The sequence below is a fragment of the Trachypithecus francoisi genome, unplaced genomic scaffold (assembly GCF_009764315.1).
Source record: "Trachypithecus francoisi isolate TF-2019V2 unplaced genomic scaffold, Tfra_2.0 Lachesis_group4, whole genome shotgun sequence".
In the NCBI taxonomy this organism is placed as follows: domain Eukaryota; kingdom Metazoa; phylum Chordata; class Mammalia; order Primates; family Cercopithecidae; genus Trachypithecus; species Trachypithecus francoisi.
In genome coordinates this window covers 79,315,906-79,335,690 of record NW_022681469.1, presented here as the reverse complement: position 1 = coordinate 79,335,690, position 19,785 = coordinate 79,315,906, and the positions used below count along the sequence as shown (strand labels likewise).

The 19,785-nt window shown below is 45.1% G+C and overlaps 1 protein-coding gene across 13 annotated transcripts in view; it reads left to right on the top strand.

Moving 5' to 3' along the window:
- Positions 1–14,583, top strand: part of ICA1 (islet cell autoantigen 1) — a 165,477-nt gene extending 150,894 nt beyond the window's left edge. For all 13 annotated transcript variants that reach the window (XM_033192514.1, XM_033192505.1, XM_033192508.1 and 10 more), the window contains exon 14: positions 13,733–14,583. In XM_033192514.1, the coding sequence (XP_033048405.1) occupies positions 13,733–13,854 (122 nt within the window). In that variant the 3' untranslated portion in view covers positions 13,855–14,583. The remainder of the gene's footprint in view (positions 1–13,732) is intronic.
- The last annotated feature ends 5,202 nt before the right edge of the window (positions 14,584–19,785 follow it).

The window sequence follows — 19,785 nt, the reverse complement described above, 5'->3', positions numbered from 1 at the left end:
TAATTAAGTAATTATGGGCCATTAAAACCTCAGGTCTTTGGGGATGAGATCATGGACACAAGAGTTGGTGGGCAAGACAAAAAAAAAGTCTCTTTTTTTTTTTTAAATGAAATACATGACTCCTTTTATCTTCCTTTGGGAGTCTTGTTTCGTAGCCATTTCATTTATTTGCAGTAATGGAGGTAGAGAGAGCAGGGATAAATGAAATCCAAAAATGTTTCTCCACCCTGAGTTTCACCCCAGGTTTCACCACCTCATTCACGGGAGCTGCAAATGAATAAGGCTGCCAACTGACTAGAGTTTCATCCCCACCCACCTGTGGTGGAGGTGCTACCAAGTCCTGAGAGAGTCGAGGCAGAGCCCAGATCCTCAAGTGATATCTTAGGGCTACTGCGGTGTGTTGCAGAACGAACCTCACTCAGATCCTCAGCTTTGGAAACACAAGAGCCCCTGCTACTGTGTTCCTGCTTAGCCAGGGTGACTGAGTGTCAGTCATTGTAAGAGCCCATGCACACACATCCGCAGATAGCCAAGAAGTCAGAGCTCCACGCCCACTTCCTGAGCAGGCAAAGTGAGAGAAGCTCATCTCAGTGCCCACAGTGGGGCTGCCAAACTATGCCTGAGAGCTATGACAAGGGCAGCGGCCATGGGGAATTGCACTTCAGCCTTGCCCCATATACGTGGGAAAGGCACCAAACCACATTGAGGTTAGGAGGGAGGTGTTCTGAGAGGGAGAGAGAAACACAAGCTCATGCTACGGAAAGAGAAACAGGAACTGCAAAGGGAGGCCATTTGTTACTCAGGCCAACAAAATCTCATTTGAGGTTGCCATCCTACTAGCACTTTAGCAAGTCTCTCATTCATTCAACAAATATTTACTGGGCCCCACTGTGTGCCAGGCACTGGGAATTCAGCTGAGGACAAAACAGACAAGGCTGTCTGCTGTCCTGGAACTCACACTGTAACAGGATGCAGACAGGCAGAGAATAATAAGCATAATAATGAGCAAATTGCACAGTAGGCTAGAAAGTGATCAATGTTAGGGAGAAAAGGAAAAAGTAGAGCCTGGGGATAATGGAGTGTTGGGACTGTCAGGGTAGTAGGTCAGCCTGCACAACTGAATAGGTTCTTACTGGGAAGATGAGATCTGAGCAGAGACTTGCAGGAGGTGAGAATGAACCATGTGGAGCTCTGGGCAGACGGAACAACCTGTGCCAATGCCTAAGGTGAGGACGTGTCTGGTACAGTGAAGGGTCTTCAGGAAGGGTACTTGGCTGGAGCCAACTAAGCAAGGGGGAGGGATGCTCAGAGGATGCAGAGGCGGAGGCCAGGCCATACAGGGACTCATAGCTGTTGGAAGAACTTAGACCTTTTTTCAGCCCGAGTAAAACTGGGAGCCATCACAGCATCTTGAGCCACAGAATAACATGATCTGATTTCCTATTTAAAAGGGTCATTCTGTCCGCTAAAAGTTTTATTTCCTCTGCTGGGATTCTATTAAGGTCAGTGTTAAAGGAGTTACCACCCAGGCATGGTGGCTCACGCCTGTAATCCCAGCACTTTAGGAGGCCGAGGTGGGCAGATAGCTTGAGGTCAGGAGTTTGAGACCAGCCAGGCCAACATGGTGAAATCCTGTCTCTACTAAAAATACAAAAATTAGCTGGGTATGGTGGTGTGCACCTGTAGGTCCAGCTACTCAGGAGGCTGAGGCAGGAGAATCATTTGAACCTAGGAGGCAGAGGTTGCAGTGAGCTGAGATCATGCCACTACACTCCAGTCTGGGTGACAGAGTGAGCGAGACTCTGTCTCTAAAAAAAAAAAAAAAAAAAAACTGAGTTAACTTGTAACTACTGTACTATTTCCTTTGCATGCAAACAGCTGCCAATTGAATACCTACAGAATTTAAATGATAGAGGGAAAAAAGCCAAACCTAGGTGGTTGAAATAAGCAGCCCATTCAGCTTCTGCCACACGTACAGATTCCCAGCAGCTGCTCCCATTTCAGGGATCCTTGATCCTTCAACACGTGTTTGTTACAAATGAAGGATGGACATTATGCTTCCATAACTGATCCTATTATCAAATTTTGCCTTCTAGGTTTCTATCAGGACCCTCAGTCCCCTTAAAAAAGAGGAAAGGATGAATGTTAACTTGAGATTTTTTTTTCACTGCATCCATGGCCTAGAAAATCTACCTGTACATGGCTGGGCATGGTGGCTCACGCCTGAAATTCCAGCACTTTGGGAGGCCAAAGTGGGCGGATCACGAGGTCAAGAGGTCTAGACCATCCTGGCCAACCTGGTGAAACCCTGTCTCTACTGAAAATACAAAAATTAGCTGGGAGTGGTGGCACGCACCTGTAGTCCCAGCTACTCAGGAGGCTGAGGCGGGAGAATCACCTGAACCCGAGAAGCAGAGTGAGCAGAGATCACACCACTGCACTCCAGCCTGGGCAATAGAAGGAGACTCTATTAAAAAAAAAAAAAATCTATACACATGAATAGTTATATATAATAGTTTACTAATTATTATTAAACATTGGCCACCCTATATTGAAACTGCTTCCCCTGATCAACCAGATAATCTCAAAGACCTATTTCAATAAACCACTTAAATGACTAAGTAGTCAAACTAAACACAGAGTAGAAAATCTCATTGGGTTGGCCGAGTACTGTGGCGCACACCTGTAATCCTAGCACTTTGGAAGGCTGAGGCAGGAGGATTGCTTGAGGCCAGAAGTTTGAGACCAGCCTGGGCAATATAGTGAGTCGCCATCTCTACAAAAAATAAAAAATAAAAAAATTTCTTTTTAAGTAACTGAGCATGCTGGTGCATGCCTGTAGTCCTAGCTACTTGGGGGGCTGCAGTGAGAGGATTGCTTGAGCCTGGAAGGTGGAGGTTGCAGTGAGCTGTGATCACGCCACTGCACTCTGGCCTGGGCAACACAGTGAGACCCTGTATCAAAAAAATAAAAAGACTATTTGGCATCCTGGCTCAGTGAAACACTGGGGAGGAGTTCAGAGCCTCGGTTTTATCTTGCAATCCCCCCCGCCCCTCCTCACTCTGAAGTTGGTGGTCAGGCCCCTTCAGTTCTCTGGGCCTTTACCTCTTATCTGTAAAATGAGGTCATGGACTTAGCTTCTTATCCCTGTGTTATCTTCTTACCCCTCGGTTAGTTCCCACTGCAGAGATGCTGAGGTCTAAAATTGTGTGATTCAGTGAATCTACAATTTGTAGATGGTAAAATAACAGCCAGCACTCGGTGTGGCACGTGCTGTGTGCCAAGAACTGTCCTGTGTGCTTTTCACATGGATGAACTTTAATCCTCACCGCACCCCTCCCAGCCAGCTACTATTCCCATTTTATTGCCTGGGAAACTGAGGAACAGTAGTTAAGTGATGTGCCCCAGATCACACTCCTGTTAATGGGCAGGCCAGATTTTGAGCCCAGGCAGCCTGACTCCAGAATCCATGCCTTTTACCATTCCCTTCTCTGGCCTCTCAGTACAGTCTCTGATAGCAAAAGGGATTTCCCAGTGGGGCTCTTCAGGCATCTCTTTGGAAGCCGTCAGAGGGGCAGAATTTGTAATGACACCCTGGCCTGGGCATCCTGGTCGCACACAGGGATGGAGACATTTGGGGAGCCATAAAGGAGGAATGGGTGTGGGAGACAGAGGCTAAGTCCACACAAAATTGAATGATGTTCCAGAATAGAATATTTGAAATTGAGATTGTCCTAGGAAATCATGTTCCTGTGTGCCAACAGCCACATTCACTCTGGCACAACCCTGCTGAGTCTCAGGTTGTCCTGGCTGTCTGTGAGAGACTAGGGCACCGAGTCCTCAGGGACAGGCACCAGGACTGAACTGCAAGCTCTGGGCCACCTCCCCAGCTCCCTTAACCCATCTCACAATCTACATTTCCCCTCTTCTTCCTACTTCATCTCTTCAGTTTCCTCCTCTGTCGTCTCCCTGGACTCTCCCCTGCTTTTCTACCTCTCTACCTCTCTTCTTTGACCTGTCTCCTTGTTCTGTCCCCAGTCCCCTGGGGAAATGGAGAGAAAGGGGGATTTGGAGAACACTGACATCTTCTTTTCCTCCTACTTTAAGCTCTAAGAGTCCGAAACAAAGGAATGCATGTGGAATCAAGTTGTGCTGAAAATGAGAAGATGAAGTGAATTTTAGGTGGGATTTCTAAGAGTGACTGAAGTTATCAGCATGATAGGGGGTGGGGGTTCCTGTGTCATGCAGTGATGAGAAAATTGTGCCTTCCTGAGGCCTCTTTGTGTGAGTAGGAGGAGAGCCAGCCAGAGAGGCCACCTGAGCTGGAGTCAGGCGATGCTGAGAGGCCTTAGAGTTGATGTTCTCAATTCTCTACCCATTTCCAAAATTTAGAAGTAGACACTGATACTAGAAAGATTACAGCAGCTCAAAATAAATGCATCAGGACATCTTTTAATTTAGGACTCTGCAAACCAAGGTTAGGAATCTTGTTCCAAATTCCCAAAAACATACAGCCTTGTGTTCCTTCACGATATTCTTTTGTTTTACCGAATTCTGAGATGCCGTTGCCATCTGGGTGGATTTCCATTTAAGGCTAATATCATGTCAGGCTTCGGGTTATCTCCATTTTACCTTTCATCAAACAGTGCTCAGCTCCTGCCATTCCTGGCTTAGCCTGGCTCCAGGTAACTGACATTCCCAGTGCTCAGAATCATGTGAGGGAAAAGACCATGGGGTGTATTTTTTGTTTGAATGCAGAGCAGGCACTCTTAGCACAAGGCAATGGAACTGAGTTCCACCAAAGTGCAGCCCTTCCTATGCCTGCTGAGGAGCATTTGCAGGCCTTGGAGCTCTGCAGAATTTAGTCCACAGAAAGAACTTTGATCTACTCCATACCCGTTTTATAGATCAGGGAATCAAGGAGCCCCAGAAAGGCCTTGTGACCTGCTTAGTTGTTGCATTTGTTCCACCATTTGAATAAGGTCTAAACTCCTCAGCATGGCTGATAAGGTCCTTTAGGACATGGCTGTCTCCTCACTGTGCACACCTCCCACATCTTTGCTTAGCTGTCTTTGTGGCATTGCTTCCCTGGAGAACCGCGTGTGCTATCAGTACGCCTGACTCCAGCCATATCAAGCTTCAGTGCACCCGTCTGTCCCCACCATGGGGTCTTGGCACATGCTCTCCCTTCTCCTTAGAGCATGCCACTCACCTCTGCAGCATGCTGCTTGTCTTACCTGGCTAACTTCTCATCCTTCAGCATCTCAGCTCCCATGTCATCTCACTGAGGAGCCTTCCTTGAGTCCCCCCGCCTGAGCAGTCAGGGTGTTTCTGCTCCCCATGTCCATGACAACCTGTACTTAATCATTCCTCTCCCCTTACCTTATTGTAAAATTGATTCACTTTATTTTAACTTTTAATTTCTGTGGGAATAGTAGATGTATGTATTTATGGGGTATGTGAGATATTTTGATACAGGCATGCAATGTGTAATAATCACATCAGGGTAAATGGGGTGTTCATCACCTCAAGCATTTCTCATTTATTTGTGTTACACACATTTCAATTATAATTTCAATTATACTCCTTGGGCTATTTTTAAATGTGCTATAAATTATTGTTGACTGCAGTCACCCTGTCATGCTATCAAATGCTAGATCACATTTATTCTATGTACCTAGATTTTTGTACCTGCTAACCATCCCTACTACCCCCACCCCGACCACCCTTTCCAGCCTCTGGTAACCGTCATTCTACTTTCTATTTCTGTGAATTGAATTGTTTTAATTTTTAGCTCCCACAAATGAGTAAGAACATGTAAAGTTTGTCTTTCTGTGCCTGGCTTAGTTCACTTAACATAATGTCTTCCAGTTCTATCCATGTTGTTGCAAATGACAGGATCTCATTCTGATTCCATTTTCTGTCTCTCGCTCGAGGTCGTCATGGGAACAGGGCCCATATTTGTGTTGCTCACCATCATATTTCCAGAACACAGCTCAGTGCCTGGAATACAGTAAATGTACAAAAGTACTTGCTGGCTGGCTGGCTGACTCGCTGGCTGGCTGGATGGATGGCTGGATGGATGGATGGATATCAGGCAAGAAGTGGGGGAGAGGACAACTGACAAATGACACTAGATGAAAAGAAACCAGTCCTAAAATGGGAACCCTTGAAGATTATGCCCTCAGGGGTTAGTCCTGCCATCTACTTAGCTTACAAACTCCCAGATTCAGCTTAGGTTTACTGAGGGCCTGCTCTCTAGCCTCTCTCCTACCTGGTTTCATCTACAAGATCCCATTTTATCCAAGCAACCCCCAAATGAGGCAGGACATTTTATCTCCCCCTTGCAGGTATGGAAACTAGGCCTGAGGGGTAACTGTGGGTGTCAGGGTGGTGCTTGGCCACGTGGTTGTGGTGTTCCCACTCTCCCCTTCACAGGCAGCCCCAAGCAGAGCTCTCCAGCCTGTGATCCCTGCCCAGCCCAGGGCTTCGGCTCTCCCAGCTGGTAAATGACACCCACGGCAAAGCGCAGCTCTGGGCGGTGTCCTTTGGCTTCACTTGCTGCTCTAGCTGGCCAACCTTATGCCTGGCTGATTTAGGTTTTCCTTTATGTGAGTATGGGGGGCAGCGTTGCTCTAAGAACATTTTATATGTTTCCTACAAATGGGTAGCACATTTGACATATCAAAGGATCCTGAAAGCTAGGGTAGTCATTTTGTTCACAGAACTCACTGCCCTGGTCGCTCACTTTTCACCACCCCTCTCCTGACAGAACTACTCTGAGATGGGCTGACATCTTTCTAGCCACACCTTCATGTTGAAAATGCCTCAGCCAACTCACACCAGCTAGAGAACAGTTGATGGCAATTATGGGAATATTAGCAACACTAAGTTCTCTTTAAATAGCATTTTTTCCTGACAGAAGCCAAGACATTTGAAATCTGGCTTGGCATTCAATCTGTAATTACCCTCATTGCACCCTTCTCCTAAATAATTTCCAAAGTGATATGAATGAGGTTGAAACTGTAGCTGAGCTTAGTATTTGCTTTTTTTTCCATAAATAGTTGGTGTCATAGACATACTATTTTATCTCTTCATGCTCATGTAGTCGAATTGTTAGACTGATGCTTAATAACTGTTCTGAGAAAAGAATGTGACTTGGCAGACTGGCTGTCGTTTCTGCTTCACACCATGGGGAAAGGGAGTAATGATGTCCTGTGTGTGTTTGTGAACATTCTGAGGTGTACTCTTCCCATCATCTTAGCTCCCAAAGAGGGGATGTCTTCAGGCTTTATGATCTTCACATCCTCTGCTGCAGAGAAGCCCCCAAATCCATGGATTCTAGGTGTTCACTGTATGGTTCCTGAGTGTTTCAGGTGAACAGTATTTAAAAATCCATACTTACAAAGGAATTCAAGTAGAAGATATCTGTTTTGTCTATAAAGGAATCTGCCATTATTATCTTTTAAATCACATGTTTGAAAATATAATTTGTATTCCTGAGTTCTCTTATTTATTTTTTTATCTTTGAGATGCACTCTCACTCTGTCACCCAGGCTGGAACACAGTGGCGCGATCTCAGCTCACTGCAACCTCTGCCTCCCGGGTTCAAGTGATTCCACTGCCTCAGCCTCCCGAGTAGCTGGGATTACAGGTGCCCGCCACCACACCCGGCTAATTTTTGTATTTTTAGTAGAGACAGGGTTTCACCATATTGGCTGGGCTAGTCTTGAACTCCTGACCTCAAATGATCTGCCTGCTTTGGCTTCCCAAAGTGCTGGGATTACAGACGTGAGCCACCACACCCGGGCTCTGGGTTCTTTTAAAGCATGACTTGATACATAGATGTTTCACTTATTTATAGCTTTTCAAGAACACGCACATTACATGATGGGAAGTGAGCTCCATTCTGACATATAAATTGATTTCTGCCTCCTTTTAGGAATGTGTTCATGTCATACTTTGAAAATTATAATGCTGCGAGTCTGCCTCTTTTTTCCAGTGTTCTCTGCAGCTGAGTGTCATGCATATTTTTGAAATGGGAAGAATTACCTTGTTTGAGTTCCCACTGTGGCACATAGCATACAGAGATCAGGGAGGGGTTGACTTCTCTACTTGTCACCTGGCTTTTCTGAGTCAGTTCAAGTTCTCTCTGGAAGTGTGGGCCCTCCAGGAACTCTGTCAGAGGACAATAGGATTGAAGAGCGTAAAGCTGCAAGATTTGGAGTCAGCTGCCTGGGGGTGTGGAGTCCTGAAGTGGGCCCCTCAGATTCTTAGGAGAACCTCTCTCCTAGTCCTCACACTGGCCCGAAAGGCATCCTGTGATTCTAATCGAAATGGTGACTTAGGCAGCCTCAGCGACCAGATAAGGAAGTGCTTCCCGAACTTTTACTTACATAACAATCACTGAGTGTTTGCTAAAATCATTTCCTGGGCTCTACCCGCAGGGATTCTGATTCAGTAGGTCAGCAATGGCTCATGAACTTGAATTTCTAACCAGCACATAGGTGATGCCCATGCCTCTGTTGAGGACACACATTGTGAGAACCATGGCTCTGAGAGACTGAGGGCAAGCTGCAGGGGTTAGGGGAAAGGTGGCATGGGCTCTGGAGGACAGGTGGGTCTTGGGTACACTTAGTGTTAGAGAAGGATTGCGGGAAGGGGTGACAGTTACCAGTTAGATTCAGTATGATCGGCATTATTTGGCACACACAGCAACCACAACTGTAACTTTCCACATTTACCACTGTTTTATGTGATTTGGGTCTAGAAGGAAAATGGTCAGGGGCCAGTTTTCTAGGAACCAGGGAGGTTATGTTATTCCTGGATTACACCAAATACTGGTCATTTTTAAAAAATGTTTTATTGCAGTATAATTTATATGCCAAAAATTAACCCATTGTAAGAGCACAGCTCAAGGATTTCTGGTAACTTTATATTGTGCAGCCTTCACCACAGTCCAGTGTTAGAATGTTTCTGCGGTCCCAGATAGCTCCCTCCAAGTCTAGTGCTTTTGATTGTTTGTGAATTCTGTTATGTATTTGTTTAAATACCTTTCCAATGAATAACAATGCCTTTTAGAACTCTTCATATTTTTTCATTGTTCTAGATTCAATAAATAGGTCACAGGCCACCTGTTTGATTAAGTTAGTCTTAATAAATAAGTTTGTGAGGTTTGTGCCATTTGCCTAGACTGAAATACTTCAACCAGTGCATATTATTATAATACTGAATATGTGCCAGGTACTGCTTTGCCATCTCTTAAAGTAATACTTTAGAAGTGTACTTCTCACGGTTTAAAAGAGTACTCTGTTTATATTAATGTAATAGTCGTATATTTGAACACCCATTGTGTAGCATTCAGTGCACTAAAGGATATAAAGGTGAATAATACATTGTCCCTGGCTTCCAGGGGCTCGGGACTCTAGGAGATGAGATGAAAATATAAACTAAGAAATGGAGTATAATTCTATAATGAAGTCCACTGGAAAGTCTGAAGCTTAGAATAGCAGAGTGAACGAGTGGCATTAAATCCTATACTTTTTATGCCATATACGGAGTGGCATTCTTGCTCTGGACATTGGTTTTACTGCCCCATCTGAACTCTCCCTTTCAAACATGATCTCTCTTGAAGGCTTTATCAGATACAAATCTTTTCCTTAAAAAACGCTGTGACCAGAGTATCCCAATAAAAGGATAACAGTTTTAAGCATAATGATCCCAACAGTGATGCATCCTGATGGTCTACATTTTATAGTGAGAATCGACAATCCACTTAATCAGCAAACATCTACCTGTGCTGTGTTAATTATTTTGGAGCAAACTGAAAAACAAAAAATTCCTTGTCTCATTGAGAAGATAAGACTTGCATATATAGAATGAAAGCAGAGGTGCAAAGAAGCTTATGGTAAAGTTCTGCATTAAATATGAGTCATGCCAAAACCTCCAGGACAGATAGTAAATGCTGTGTGGAACTAGGTTTGCTGTCCCTAAAACAGGAGTGCTGAATGCCTCTTAACCATTCTGGGGCAGGCAGGGCACAAGGGGCATTATAGAACATGTGGTTGGGTTATACAAGGTGTATTAGTCCATTTTCACACTGCTATTAATATAAAGAACTGCCCAAAACTGGATAATTTATAAAGGAAAGAGGTTTAATTGACTCACAGTTCAGCATGACTGGGGAGACCTCAGGAAACTTACAATCATGGCAAAGGTGAAGGGGAAGCAAGGCATGTTCTTCACAAGGAGGCAGGAAGGAGAAATGTGGAGCAAATGGGGGAGAGCTCCTTTTAAAAGCATCAGATCTCGCGAGAACTCACTATCAGGAGAACAGCATGGGGGAAACCATCCCTATGATTCAGTTACCTCCACCTGGTCACTCCCTTGACAAGTGGGGATTATGGGGATCATGGGATTACAATTCAAGGTGAGATTTGGGTGGGGACACAAAGCCTAACCATATCACAAGCCAAATACCATTGTAAGGGGGAGGCATAAAGTTAAAGAGGGATTTCTTTCCCCCACATATATTTGGACTGGACTGTCATTTACTTATCTGTATTAATTAAATCTCCCAATTTATATTAGCTGTGTAGAAAATAAAAGGACTGGATCATATTGAAAGTTGAGAAAATGTGCAGTTACTAGTCCTATTGCCTTCATTTAATGGTGTTCTCTTTTTTAAGCTTTTCCCCATTTGTAACAGAAAAACAAAGCACCTGCTTTCGTTAGAGCACCACTGATAATCTTTGGTATGATCATGAAATGATTGTGCTTGAGAAGAAAAATGGGCATAAATAAAGCTAAAAAGCTAAGATGCCTTATCCATAGCAATTGTTGTTTCCTTTTCAGAGTCTAACCTTTTCCTTCATTTTTCATATTTTTGGATTGGGTTTGATGATGCATATCTCCTGTCTCCTCAAATGTATTCCAGTATGAGAAACATGGGAGAAATGTCTTATTTTTATTCGGAGGCCACCATGATTGAGAACCATGAACATGGCCATCAACTGGTGGGTCCATGTGACTTCTTCTCTAGATGTGGCATGCTCTGGTTTTGAATATTAGGCTGGTCAGAGAACAATGTCAATCCTCCTCTTACTCCATGGCCAGTACCAAAGACAAGCAGTCCAAATGACAACAGCCCTGCAGTGAAAGGTAAAAACAGCATTTTTTTTTTTTTTTTTTTTTTTTTTTTTGAGACGGAGTCTCGCTCTGTCGCCCAGGCTGGAGTGCAGTGGCGGATCTCAGCTCACTGCAAGCTCCGCCTCCGGGTTTACGCCATTCTCTCGCCTCAGCCTCCCGAGTAGCTGGGACTACAGGCGCCCGCCATCTCGCCCGGCTAATTTTTTTGTATTTTTTTAGTAGAGACGGGGTTTCACCGTGTTAGCCAGGATGGTCTCGATCTCCTGACCTCGTGATCCGCCCGTCTCGGCCTCCCAAAGTGCTGGGATTACAGGCTTGAGCCACCGCGCCCGGCCAAAAACAGCATTTTATCTCTGTGAAATGACAGCTGCCTTCCTTTCCAGTGGCCTAACCCGTTTTCTGTACTACTTTGCTGATTTCCATTTGAACTTCTAGGGCTCAAAGCAGGGCTGTGAGATGGAGAATTTTGCATAATCCCAGAAATTACATTCTGACTTCTTTTTCTGGCTTAATGTCCTCATTCATAATTCCCTTTATCAAATTGTACCTAATGTGAACGAGTCAAATATCTACATGTGGTTGGGTAGTCCCTAAGTTTGGTTGGAAACACCAAGGTATGAAAGGCCTCTGAGGTTTGCTATTTGTAGCCAAAAATACTATTGCCGTCACCAAATAGGGCATTTAATTTGTGCTCCTCAGAAAGGGCCAGGTTTCGTAGTTGTCAAAAGAGGTCGTTTCAAGTTCATGAGATCTGTTCTCTTTTGGGACAGGTCCCCCAAGGGAGCCTCTGCTCAACTGAAGATATCATCTGTGTTTGCAGCTCTAGCTCTGTTTCTTTGGTCATCACTGACTTTCTCTTGTTGGCCACAGGAAGTTAAAGGAAGTGTCTATTCCATTATTATCAAAAAGTGTTCCCATGATGTTCTTTTAAGTGTCATGCAAATAAGTTGCACCTGCTTTGTCTCCAACAGTGGCTGCCTGGGGAATGTGATGATTGTCCCAAAGCACAATCACTGGCTCCTCACAGCAAGGCCATGATAACACTCAGAGGACCTCCTAAGACCCTTGAGGAGGTTAAAAGGAAGGGGCAACAAGCGTGTAGCATATTTTCACTGGAGTCATCTTTAAGATATTTTAATATCCTCTAGCAAGAATAGAGATAGGCTAATCCAGTGAAATCAGTCATGCCCCATACAGTTTCCTTGGGCCACCTCCTTCACGACTAAAGCAAGATGAGTGACTCCCTTTTTTTAGGCAGTACCCTGCCCACTCCCCCTCCAACTAAGCTATAGTGAGCTCTCTTGTTTCAGATAATCATATCAAGATAAACCAGGTGATTCCAGGGCTAATTGCACATGGAATTCAATGTTACATAGTAATATTACCAACTAGTCTTGATATAGTTTTCTCACTATCATAGATACACTGATTTTTACATGTAGATACATTGATATCTACAAGACTTTTTTTTTTTACAAAAAGAGAAAGGGAGGGGAATCAGAAGTATAAAGTGGTCAGTACCCTATCTTAGCATTTCAGTGCCATTTTGATGAAAGGATCAAAGACCCTGTTTATATTGATATAATCCCATTGCTTCTTTCCCCTCACTAACCATTTTTAGCAACTTGTCCTACCAATACTTTCTGAGACTCTTTTCAGCCAGATGGCAAGCACATTCCTAGCTGCTCTCAGCTAGAAGGATCACCCATCAGAGACATTTTCTTCGTGTTTCTGACACTCCCACCTGTTGGAGAAGAAAAAAGGCACAGGTCGTCCAAGCCACTGAACTTAGATTCTCATATGGAATGATTTATATCTTTTAAACAAAGCCTTCATCTTATTTAGAAATAACTTGCATGAAGCACTCTTTTGAGAATGTTCTCCTCATCTGGAAAATAATTTGGCTGTATAATCATGGTATTCAGGAAGTTACGGCAGGTGTTTAGGTGGAAGAGCAGAAGGGAATATTCCAATGAGGCTGAAGAGTGAGGGGAATTGACCCCCTGGGAGAAGGGAAGGCATGTCAGGGCCCTCCTTTTGACAGGAAAGGATTGAAGAAGGCAATGACCCTGAGAGAAGAGGAGAAGCCAGGCCTGAACGCCAAACCCTTTTGGGCCTGCTGCTTTGACGAGTAAAAAGAGTGGCCATAATCTTTCTCCTGACCCAGCAGATTTGAAAAGATTCCTCCAGCAGGCAGTGGAAAGCCCCTTGCTTTCTCAGCCATTCAGTCTGATTTCTGAAATAACTATGCTATTTCCTGGTTGTGGTGAAGTGGCAGGGCCTGAGGGTTTGAGCAGCTTTTCATGGGCGATGGCCATTAGTAGGGTTGGGGTGCAGGTGGGAGTTTGTTAACACAAGAGCTTGTTATTCACAGAGCTTCAGGGCATGGTATGGAAATGTTAACCAACCGGCCAACCAGCAACGGGAGTTGGAATTCCCTAACCGTTGCCAGAGACAGAGTGCAAAGGGATTTGTCTGATTGAACATCTTGCATTTTAAAATGACCTGGACCTGCCTGCATCCTGCATGGCAGAGGCGGCCATTTGGAAGGTGGGCTTGCTCATGTTTCCTCTTCTCTCCCCAGAACCTGCTAAGGCTGCCTCAGACCTGACTGCCTGGTTCAGCCTCTTCGCTGACCTCGACCCACTCTCAAATCCTGATGCTGTTGGGAAAACTGATAAAGAACACGAATTGCTCAATGCATGAATCTGTACTCTTCGGGAGGGCACTCACATGCTGCCCCCAGCAGCTCCCCCGGCGGTAGCAGAAGTATAAAGTGATCAGTATGCTGTTTTAATAATTACGTGCCATTTTAATAAAATGAAAGGGTCAACGACCCTGTTTATATTGGTATAATTATTTACTCTTATTTGGTTTAAAGGGTTTTCGTGTATCTCTATGTGGATCTAAACAATACAGGATTGTCTAGAAGCGGTTTCCAGGCCGCCGCTCTCCTGCCTACATCCCATCATGGCTGCTGCGGTGTCACTGGGCTACCATGAGATCCAAGTTGAAATCAGAAGCCTACTTTGATGGTAGGTTTGAATGACGTGTCCTGAAGCCTCAGAGGCAGCAGGAGACTAGCAAAGCTTAGATGCCTCCTTCTCTGCCCCCATACTCTGTCCCACTTGGAGGAGGGCTGTAGGAAGATTCCTTCCTGCCAAGCCACCTTCCAGTGAGCTCTGGATGAAGCTCTGGCCAACCAAAGACACTGTCCCCACAGCAGGTGCCTGGTGGGCCACGTGTTCTCACACAGGTAGAGGAGCTGGGCTTCTCTCCAAGGCACAAACCTTTCTATGGAAAGCAGCCATATTTGCAGATACCACTGTCTCCTTTTGTCCTCTTCGTGGCTGGAATTCAAAAGCATGTATTTCTGAAGCCTCTTGTGACATTGTTTTTTTTTTTTAATTAAACAAAAGATATTTGACATGCAAAGTCAAGTTTATGGAATCTGTTGTGGGGACTCAGTGATGTGCTGAGGAAAGTGCTCTGGGTGTGGGTGTGGGGACTGGAGTGGGACAGAGGAGAAGGATGGGTCCCAACTGCAGCCTTGAAGCTATTAATTTGACCCCGTGCACCACCCAGGTAAGGCAGCAGCAAGCAGGACGACACGGGGCTTGAAGGATCAGATGGGTGGGAGCCACACTTTTACATTTGGGCAGCTCGGATACTCTACCACTATTAGAGACCCCAGAGCTGGCAGCTCTCCCTGCCACGCATGTCACAGGTGACCTGCTGAGGGCCCACACACATCTGTGGAAGCCCATGTATACCCCTTTCAATGAACTAGAGGCCCAAAGTAGGAGTGGACTCCAAGACTGCCCCAGGAGATGGTTCCACATGCCTGGTTGGGCCAGGAGGTCTCTCCTGGACTCCTGCAGCTTCAGTGCCCAGCTCTGAAAGGGCTTCTTGGGGCTACTTCCTGAAATACACACACACAGGAACGGCTCATGGAACGGCCTGGCCACAGCAATCACCTCTGTCCCTACAAGACACCTTGGAGGACTGGAGATGGGGGACTGCTGAGGTGTTCTTTCTCTGCACAGGAAAGTGCACTGCAGGTGACATGGGGCATGTTAGGGAGCTCACGGAACGCTGCTCACATCCAGGCCTACCATAAGCTATCCAGGGGTCTCCTTTGTTAGAATCTCATTTAGCAGATTCCTCAACCTGGCATTGGTGGGCTTTGAGGATATGAAGAGTTCAGCACCAGGACTTCACCTTATAAGCCTTCCCGCACTCACACAGGAGGCCTTGCTGTACCCCCAGCCTCTGCTCCCCACCCTGGGCCTGTGCGTTTGCTGTGCACATCTCCTGGGATGCCATCACAACCCCACCTACCCTTCCCGAGCATACCCAGAGCCGACGTGCTCCACAAGGACCTCTCCAAGTGCACCCCCCAGGTCTCCTGTGAGGAACCAGCCCTCACTTTTCCCTGACACTTCGTCAGTTCTTGCCCTCCCTTCCTGCCTCTCTCCCATCTTGTCCAGGAACACTAGGATGGTGCTTGCCCTAGACTCACAAGGACTGTGCTTTATGCATATGCCTCTACCACTATGTGCTGTGACCCCAAAGAACAGTCTCCCTGTTTCTCCAAATCTCTGTCTCCCCAGCAGTCAGCACCCTGCAGTCACTTTGTCAGCAATGGATTAATGATTGCAGGAGTCAAGCTGCCCTGTGTGGAATGTGGACTCAGTCCTAGTTTCATCCTGGTTCACATTTGCAGCTGTGAAAACCCTGCAACCACAGTAAGAAGATGAGGGAGGAGGTCCTGACTCGCTCCGTCCAGGCTGGAGGCCCAGAAAGCTTGGTGGGGAAAAGGGTGGGACAGCAACACAGGTGGGGTTCATCTATATCAAATGGATTACTTTAAATACTAACAGGTGGCATTAAAAGTTGCTCTGTAGGCGGAGGGGAGAGGATTGTAGTAGCTGGACAGGCTTCACTACAAAGAAAAGGAAAGAATTGCACATGGAGGCATTTTCTCCCCAAATTTTCTTAACCTTAAAAAAAATGAAAAATTCAATTCCCTTTTCTATCTGCAATCTGCTTGGCCAGCCTCTTGATCCCTTTTGATACGCGTGTTTTGATCCGGACTCACGCAAAGCCCGTGGACCACCTTTTCAGTTTAAGAAGCAGCAGCTGCTGCCTGATTCTCTTTTAAGTGGCCTGCGTGCCTGCCGTGCCAAAGGGCTTCCTCCAAGACCCACCTCCCAGACCCTCCTCAGCCACCCAAGGACTGGCCCTGGCATGAAGAAGACAAAGGTACCATACTCTCTTCCTGTACACTCCCACTTGTGCCTCATTTTCATTTCATGATGGGAGCCTGGTCTGAATCACAGTTGCACTGAACCCTTTGGGGAGATTCAGAGAGCACCTTTTCCTGGAAAGCTTTCCTGCCAATCCAGGTGGGGTGGTCCACCAGGCTCCCTTCCCTGTCCGCAAGCCAAAATTTAAAGAATATAAAAATTTAAGGGAGGGAGGCAGGGACAATTCTTTTTCCTTCTTTCCCCAGCTGTCATGGGCTCTTGGTGTACGTTATAGATTCATTTCCTTCAAAATGTAATTTTAGAAATGTCAAATTGATTTTTGAGCTCTGGGAAAGTGAGAAAAGCACCCGTCAGCTTCAGAATTAGAAATGCACCAACTTAGGACAAACCATCACTTTTTGTCAGTGGTTTTTCCTAAAAAGATGTGATCTACTCAGAGTTGGCAGCCCTGGGTGGCCCAAGGCGTCGGTGGGCCTGTAGGCAGGGCTTATGCATGGTGCTATTACTACCAGACAGGGGTCCTGATCCAGACCCCAAGAGAGGGCTCTTGGACCTCATGCACAAGAAAGAATTTGGGGCGAGTCCATAGAGTAAAGTGAAAGCAAGTTTATTAATAAAGGAGGCCAGGTGCAGTGGCTCACGCCTGTAATCCCAGCACTTTGGGAGGCTGAGGTGGCATATCACCTGAGGTCAGGAGTTTGAGACCAGCCTGGCCAACATGGTGAAACCCCGTCTCTACTAAAAAAAATTAACTGGGCATGGTGGGGCGCCTGTAATACCAGTACTTGGGAGGCTAAAGCAGGAAAATTGCTTGAATCTTGAGAGGCGGAGGTTGCAGTGAGCCATGATTGCTCCATTGCACTCCAGCCTGGGTGAAAGAGTGAAACTCTGTCTCAAAAAATAAATACATAAATAAATACATTAAAAAGTAAAGGAATAAGGAATGGCTACTCCATAGGCAGAGTAGCGGCATGGGCTGCTTGACTGAGTATACTTAGTTATTTCTTGATTATATGCTAAACAAGGGGTGGATTATTCATGAGTTTTCTGGGAAAGGGGTGGAGATTCCCCTTTTTGGAGTAATCACCTCTTTAAAGCCTCATCTCTTAATACTGTTGCAATGGCAAGTTTCCAACGCATGAACTTTGGGGTATATATTCAAACCATAGTAGGCATGGTGGGAAATGGGCTGCGTGCCCAGCTTTTTTCATGAGCTGGAGTCTTACCCTCAAGGACCAAGAATAGAGAAAGTTCCTTAAGGCAGAATTGGGATGCTGTTATTAGAGAAAGAAAAAAATGGATGCTAGACAGGAAAATACAAGACAATCACTCTAGTTTCCAGTGGAAGACTTTCAGGAAATGCTTTTCCCGTCTTTCCAGAGGGCTATGAAACAGGGTTGTTAAATAACTGCAGTGGTTTCCAAAAAACCCCCCTATTAGGCGCCTCCCACCTGTGCCATGAGGCCACTCCCCAGCAGGCACTGGGGCTGGAAGCTTGGAGCTCTTAGTGGCCCATTGAGAATACTGACCTTCCCGCTGACTTCATGGGATCACAAAAGGAGTCCTAGAGCTTTTTGCTTCCAACCTGCTCATATCCATGCAAAGAAACTGAGGAGACCAAAGGGATGTCAAGAACTAAGTTTAAAGTTAAGGAAACCCAAGACTAGTCATCACATTCCTGTGGTTACTAGTCTTGGTTTTCCAGGACTGACTCCCAGGCCAATGCTTCTTAAGTTTTTGTTAAGAATTAAAAGTTGTAGAAAACAATTCAAATGCAAAAACAGGCAAAACTCCTGTCCTTCATGACCACTTTTATTTTTATTTTTTCAGAAGTTAGTTACTAAGCACACCCTTTGGGGATAGCATCCAGGAGAGACATTTAGGACAGTTGTTAAGTTTGCTCTGAAACCAGACAAAGCTGTGGTCAAGCCTGGGCTCTGCCTGCTATAAGTCATATACCCTCTCCAGCTTGTTTTATCATCCATAAAATAGGAATAGTAACATCCCCTGCCACTTGGAGTCATTACAAGGATTGAGTTGATGTCCCCAAAGACTTTAGTATTGTACTTGCAAACAGCAACACTCAAGTATGGAGAAATGTGCCACCAAAGTTCACTCTCGGTAAAATGTTGGAAGAGAGAAGGGAGATATTTGTTAAAGGGCACAAAATTATAGCTAGATAGAATAAGTTCTGGTATTCTATAGCACTGTAGGCTGACTGTGGTTAACAATAATGTGTACTTCAAAATAGCTACAGGGAGGATAGTGAATGTTCCCAACACAAAGACATGATACATGTTTGAGGCGATGGATATGCTAATTACCCTGATGTGGTCACTATACATTATATGGATAGAAACGATACTATGTACCCCATGAATATATACAACTATTTGTCAATTTTTTAAAATTAAAATTTTAACTAATTTTTAAAATGTGGCTGGACATGGTGGCTCACTCCTGTAATCCCAGCACTTCAGGAGGCTGAGGTGAGTGGATCACCTGAGGTCAGGAGTTTGAGACCAGCTGCCCAACATGGTGAAACCCTGTCACTACTGAAAATACAAAAAAAAGTAACTGGGTGTGGTGGCAGGTACCTGTAATCCCAGCTACTTGGGAGGCTGAGGCAGGATAATCGCTTGAGCCCGGGAGGCAGAGGTTGTAGTGAGCTGAGACTACACCATTGCACTCTAGCCTAGGCAACAAGAGTAAGACTCCACCTAAAAAAAAAAAAAAAAGAATTACCTTGCATGAGACACGCCAGGTTCTCTTTTCTCTTCCCATCATTTATTACCTCATTCATAAATATGGGAATGGAGGGAGGAGGACAGGACTAGAAAGCCTATTGAATAAGTTGTCCCTGATTTTTCCATAAAGCTGGAAAAAATTCTGTGGTAAGACTAGGAGATATTAAGTGGATTCTTGCATCCACAGACAAAAGGGACACATAACAAAATTCACCACTCTTAAAGGTATCTTGAGAACAAATCACGAATTAGAACACTGATGAACAGAAATTAGAATGCAGAGCAATTAAAACTCTCATGCATTGTTGACGGGAATGTCACATGGAAGGCACTTGGGGAAACAGTTTGGCAGTGTCACAGAAAGTGAAACACATGTTTACCATACAACCCAGTGATCCCACACCTAGGAATTCATCCTGAAGGAACAGAAAAAAAAGGGATGTCTATACACCAGTAACAGACAGAGAGCCAAATCATGAATGAACTTCCATTCACAATTGCTTCAAAGAGAATAAAATACCTAGGGATCCAACTTACAAGGGATGTAAAGGACCTCTTCAAGGAGAACTACAAACCACTGCTCAGTGAAATAAAAGAGGTCACAAACAAATGGAAGAACA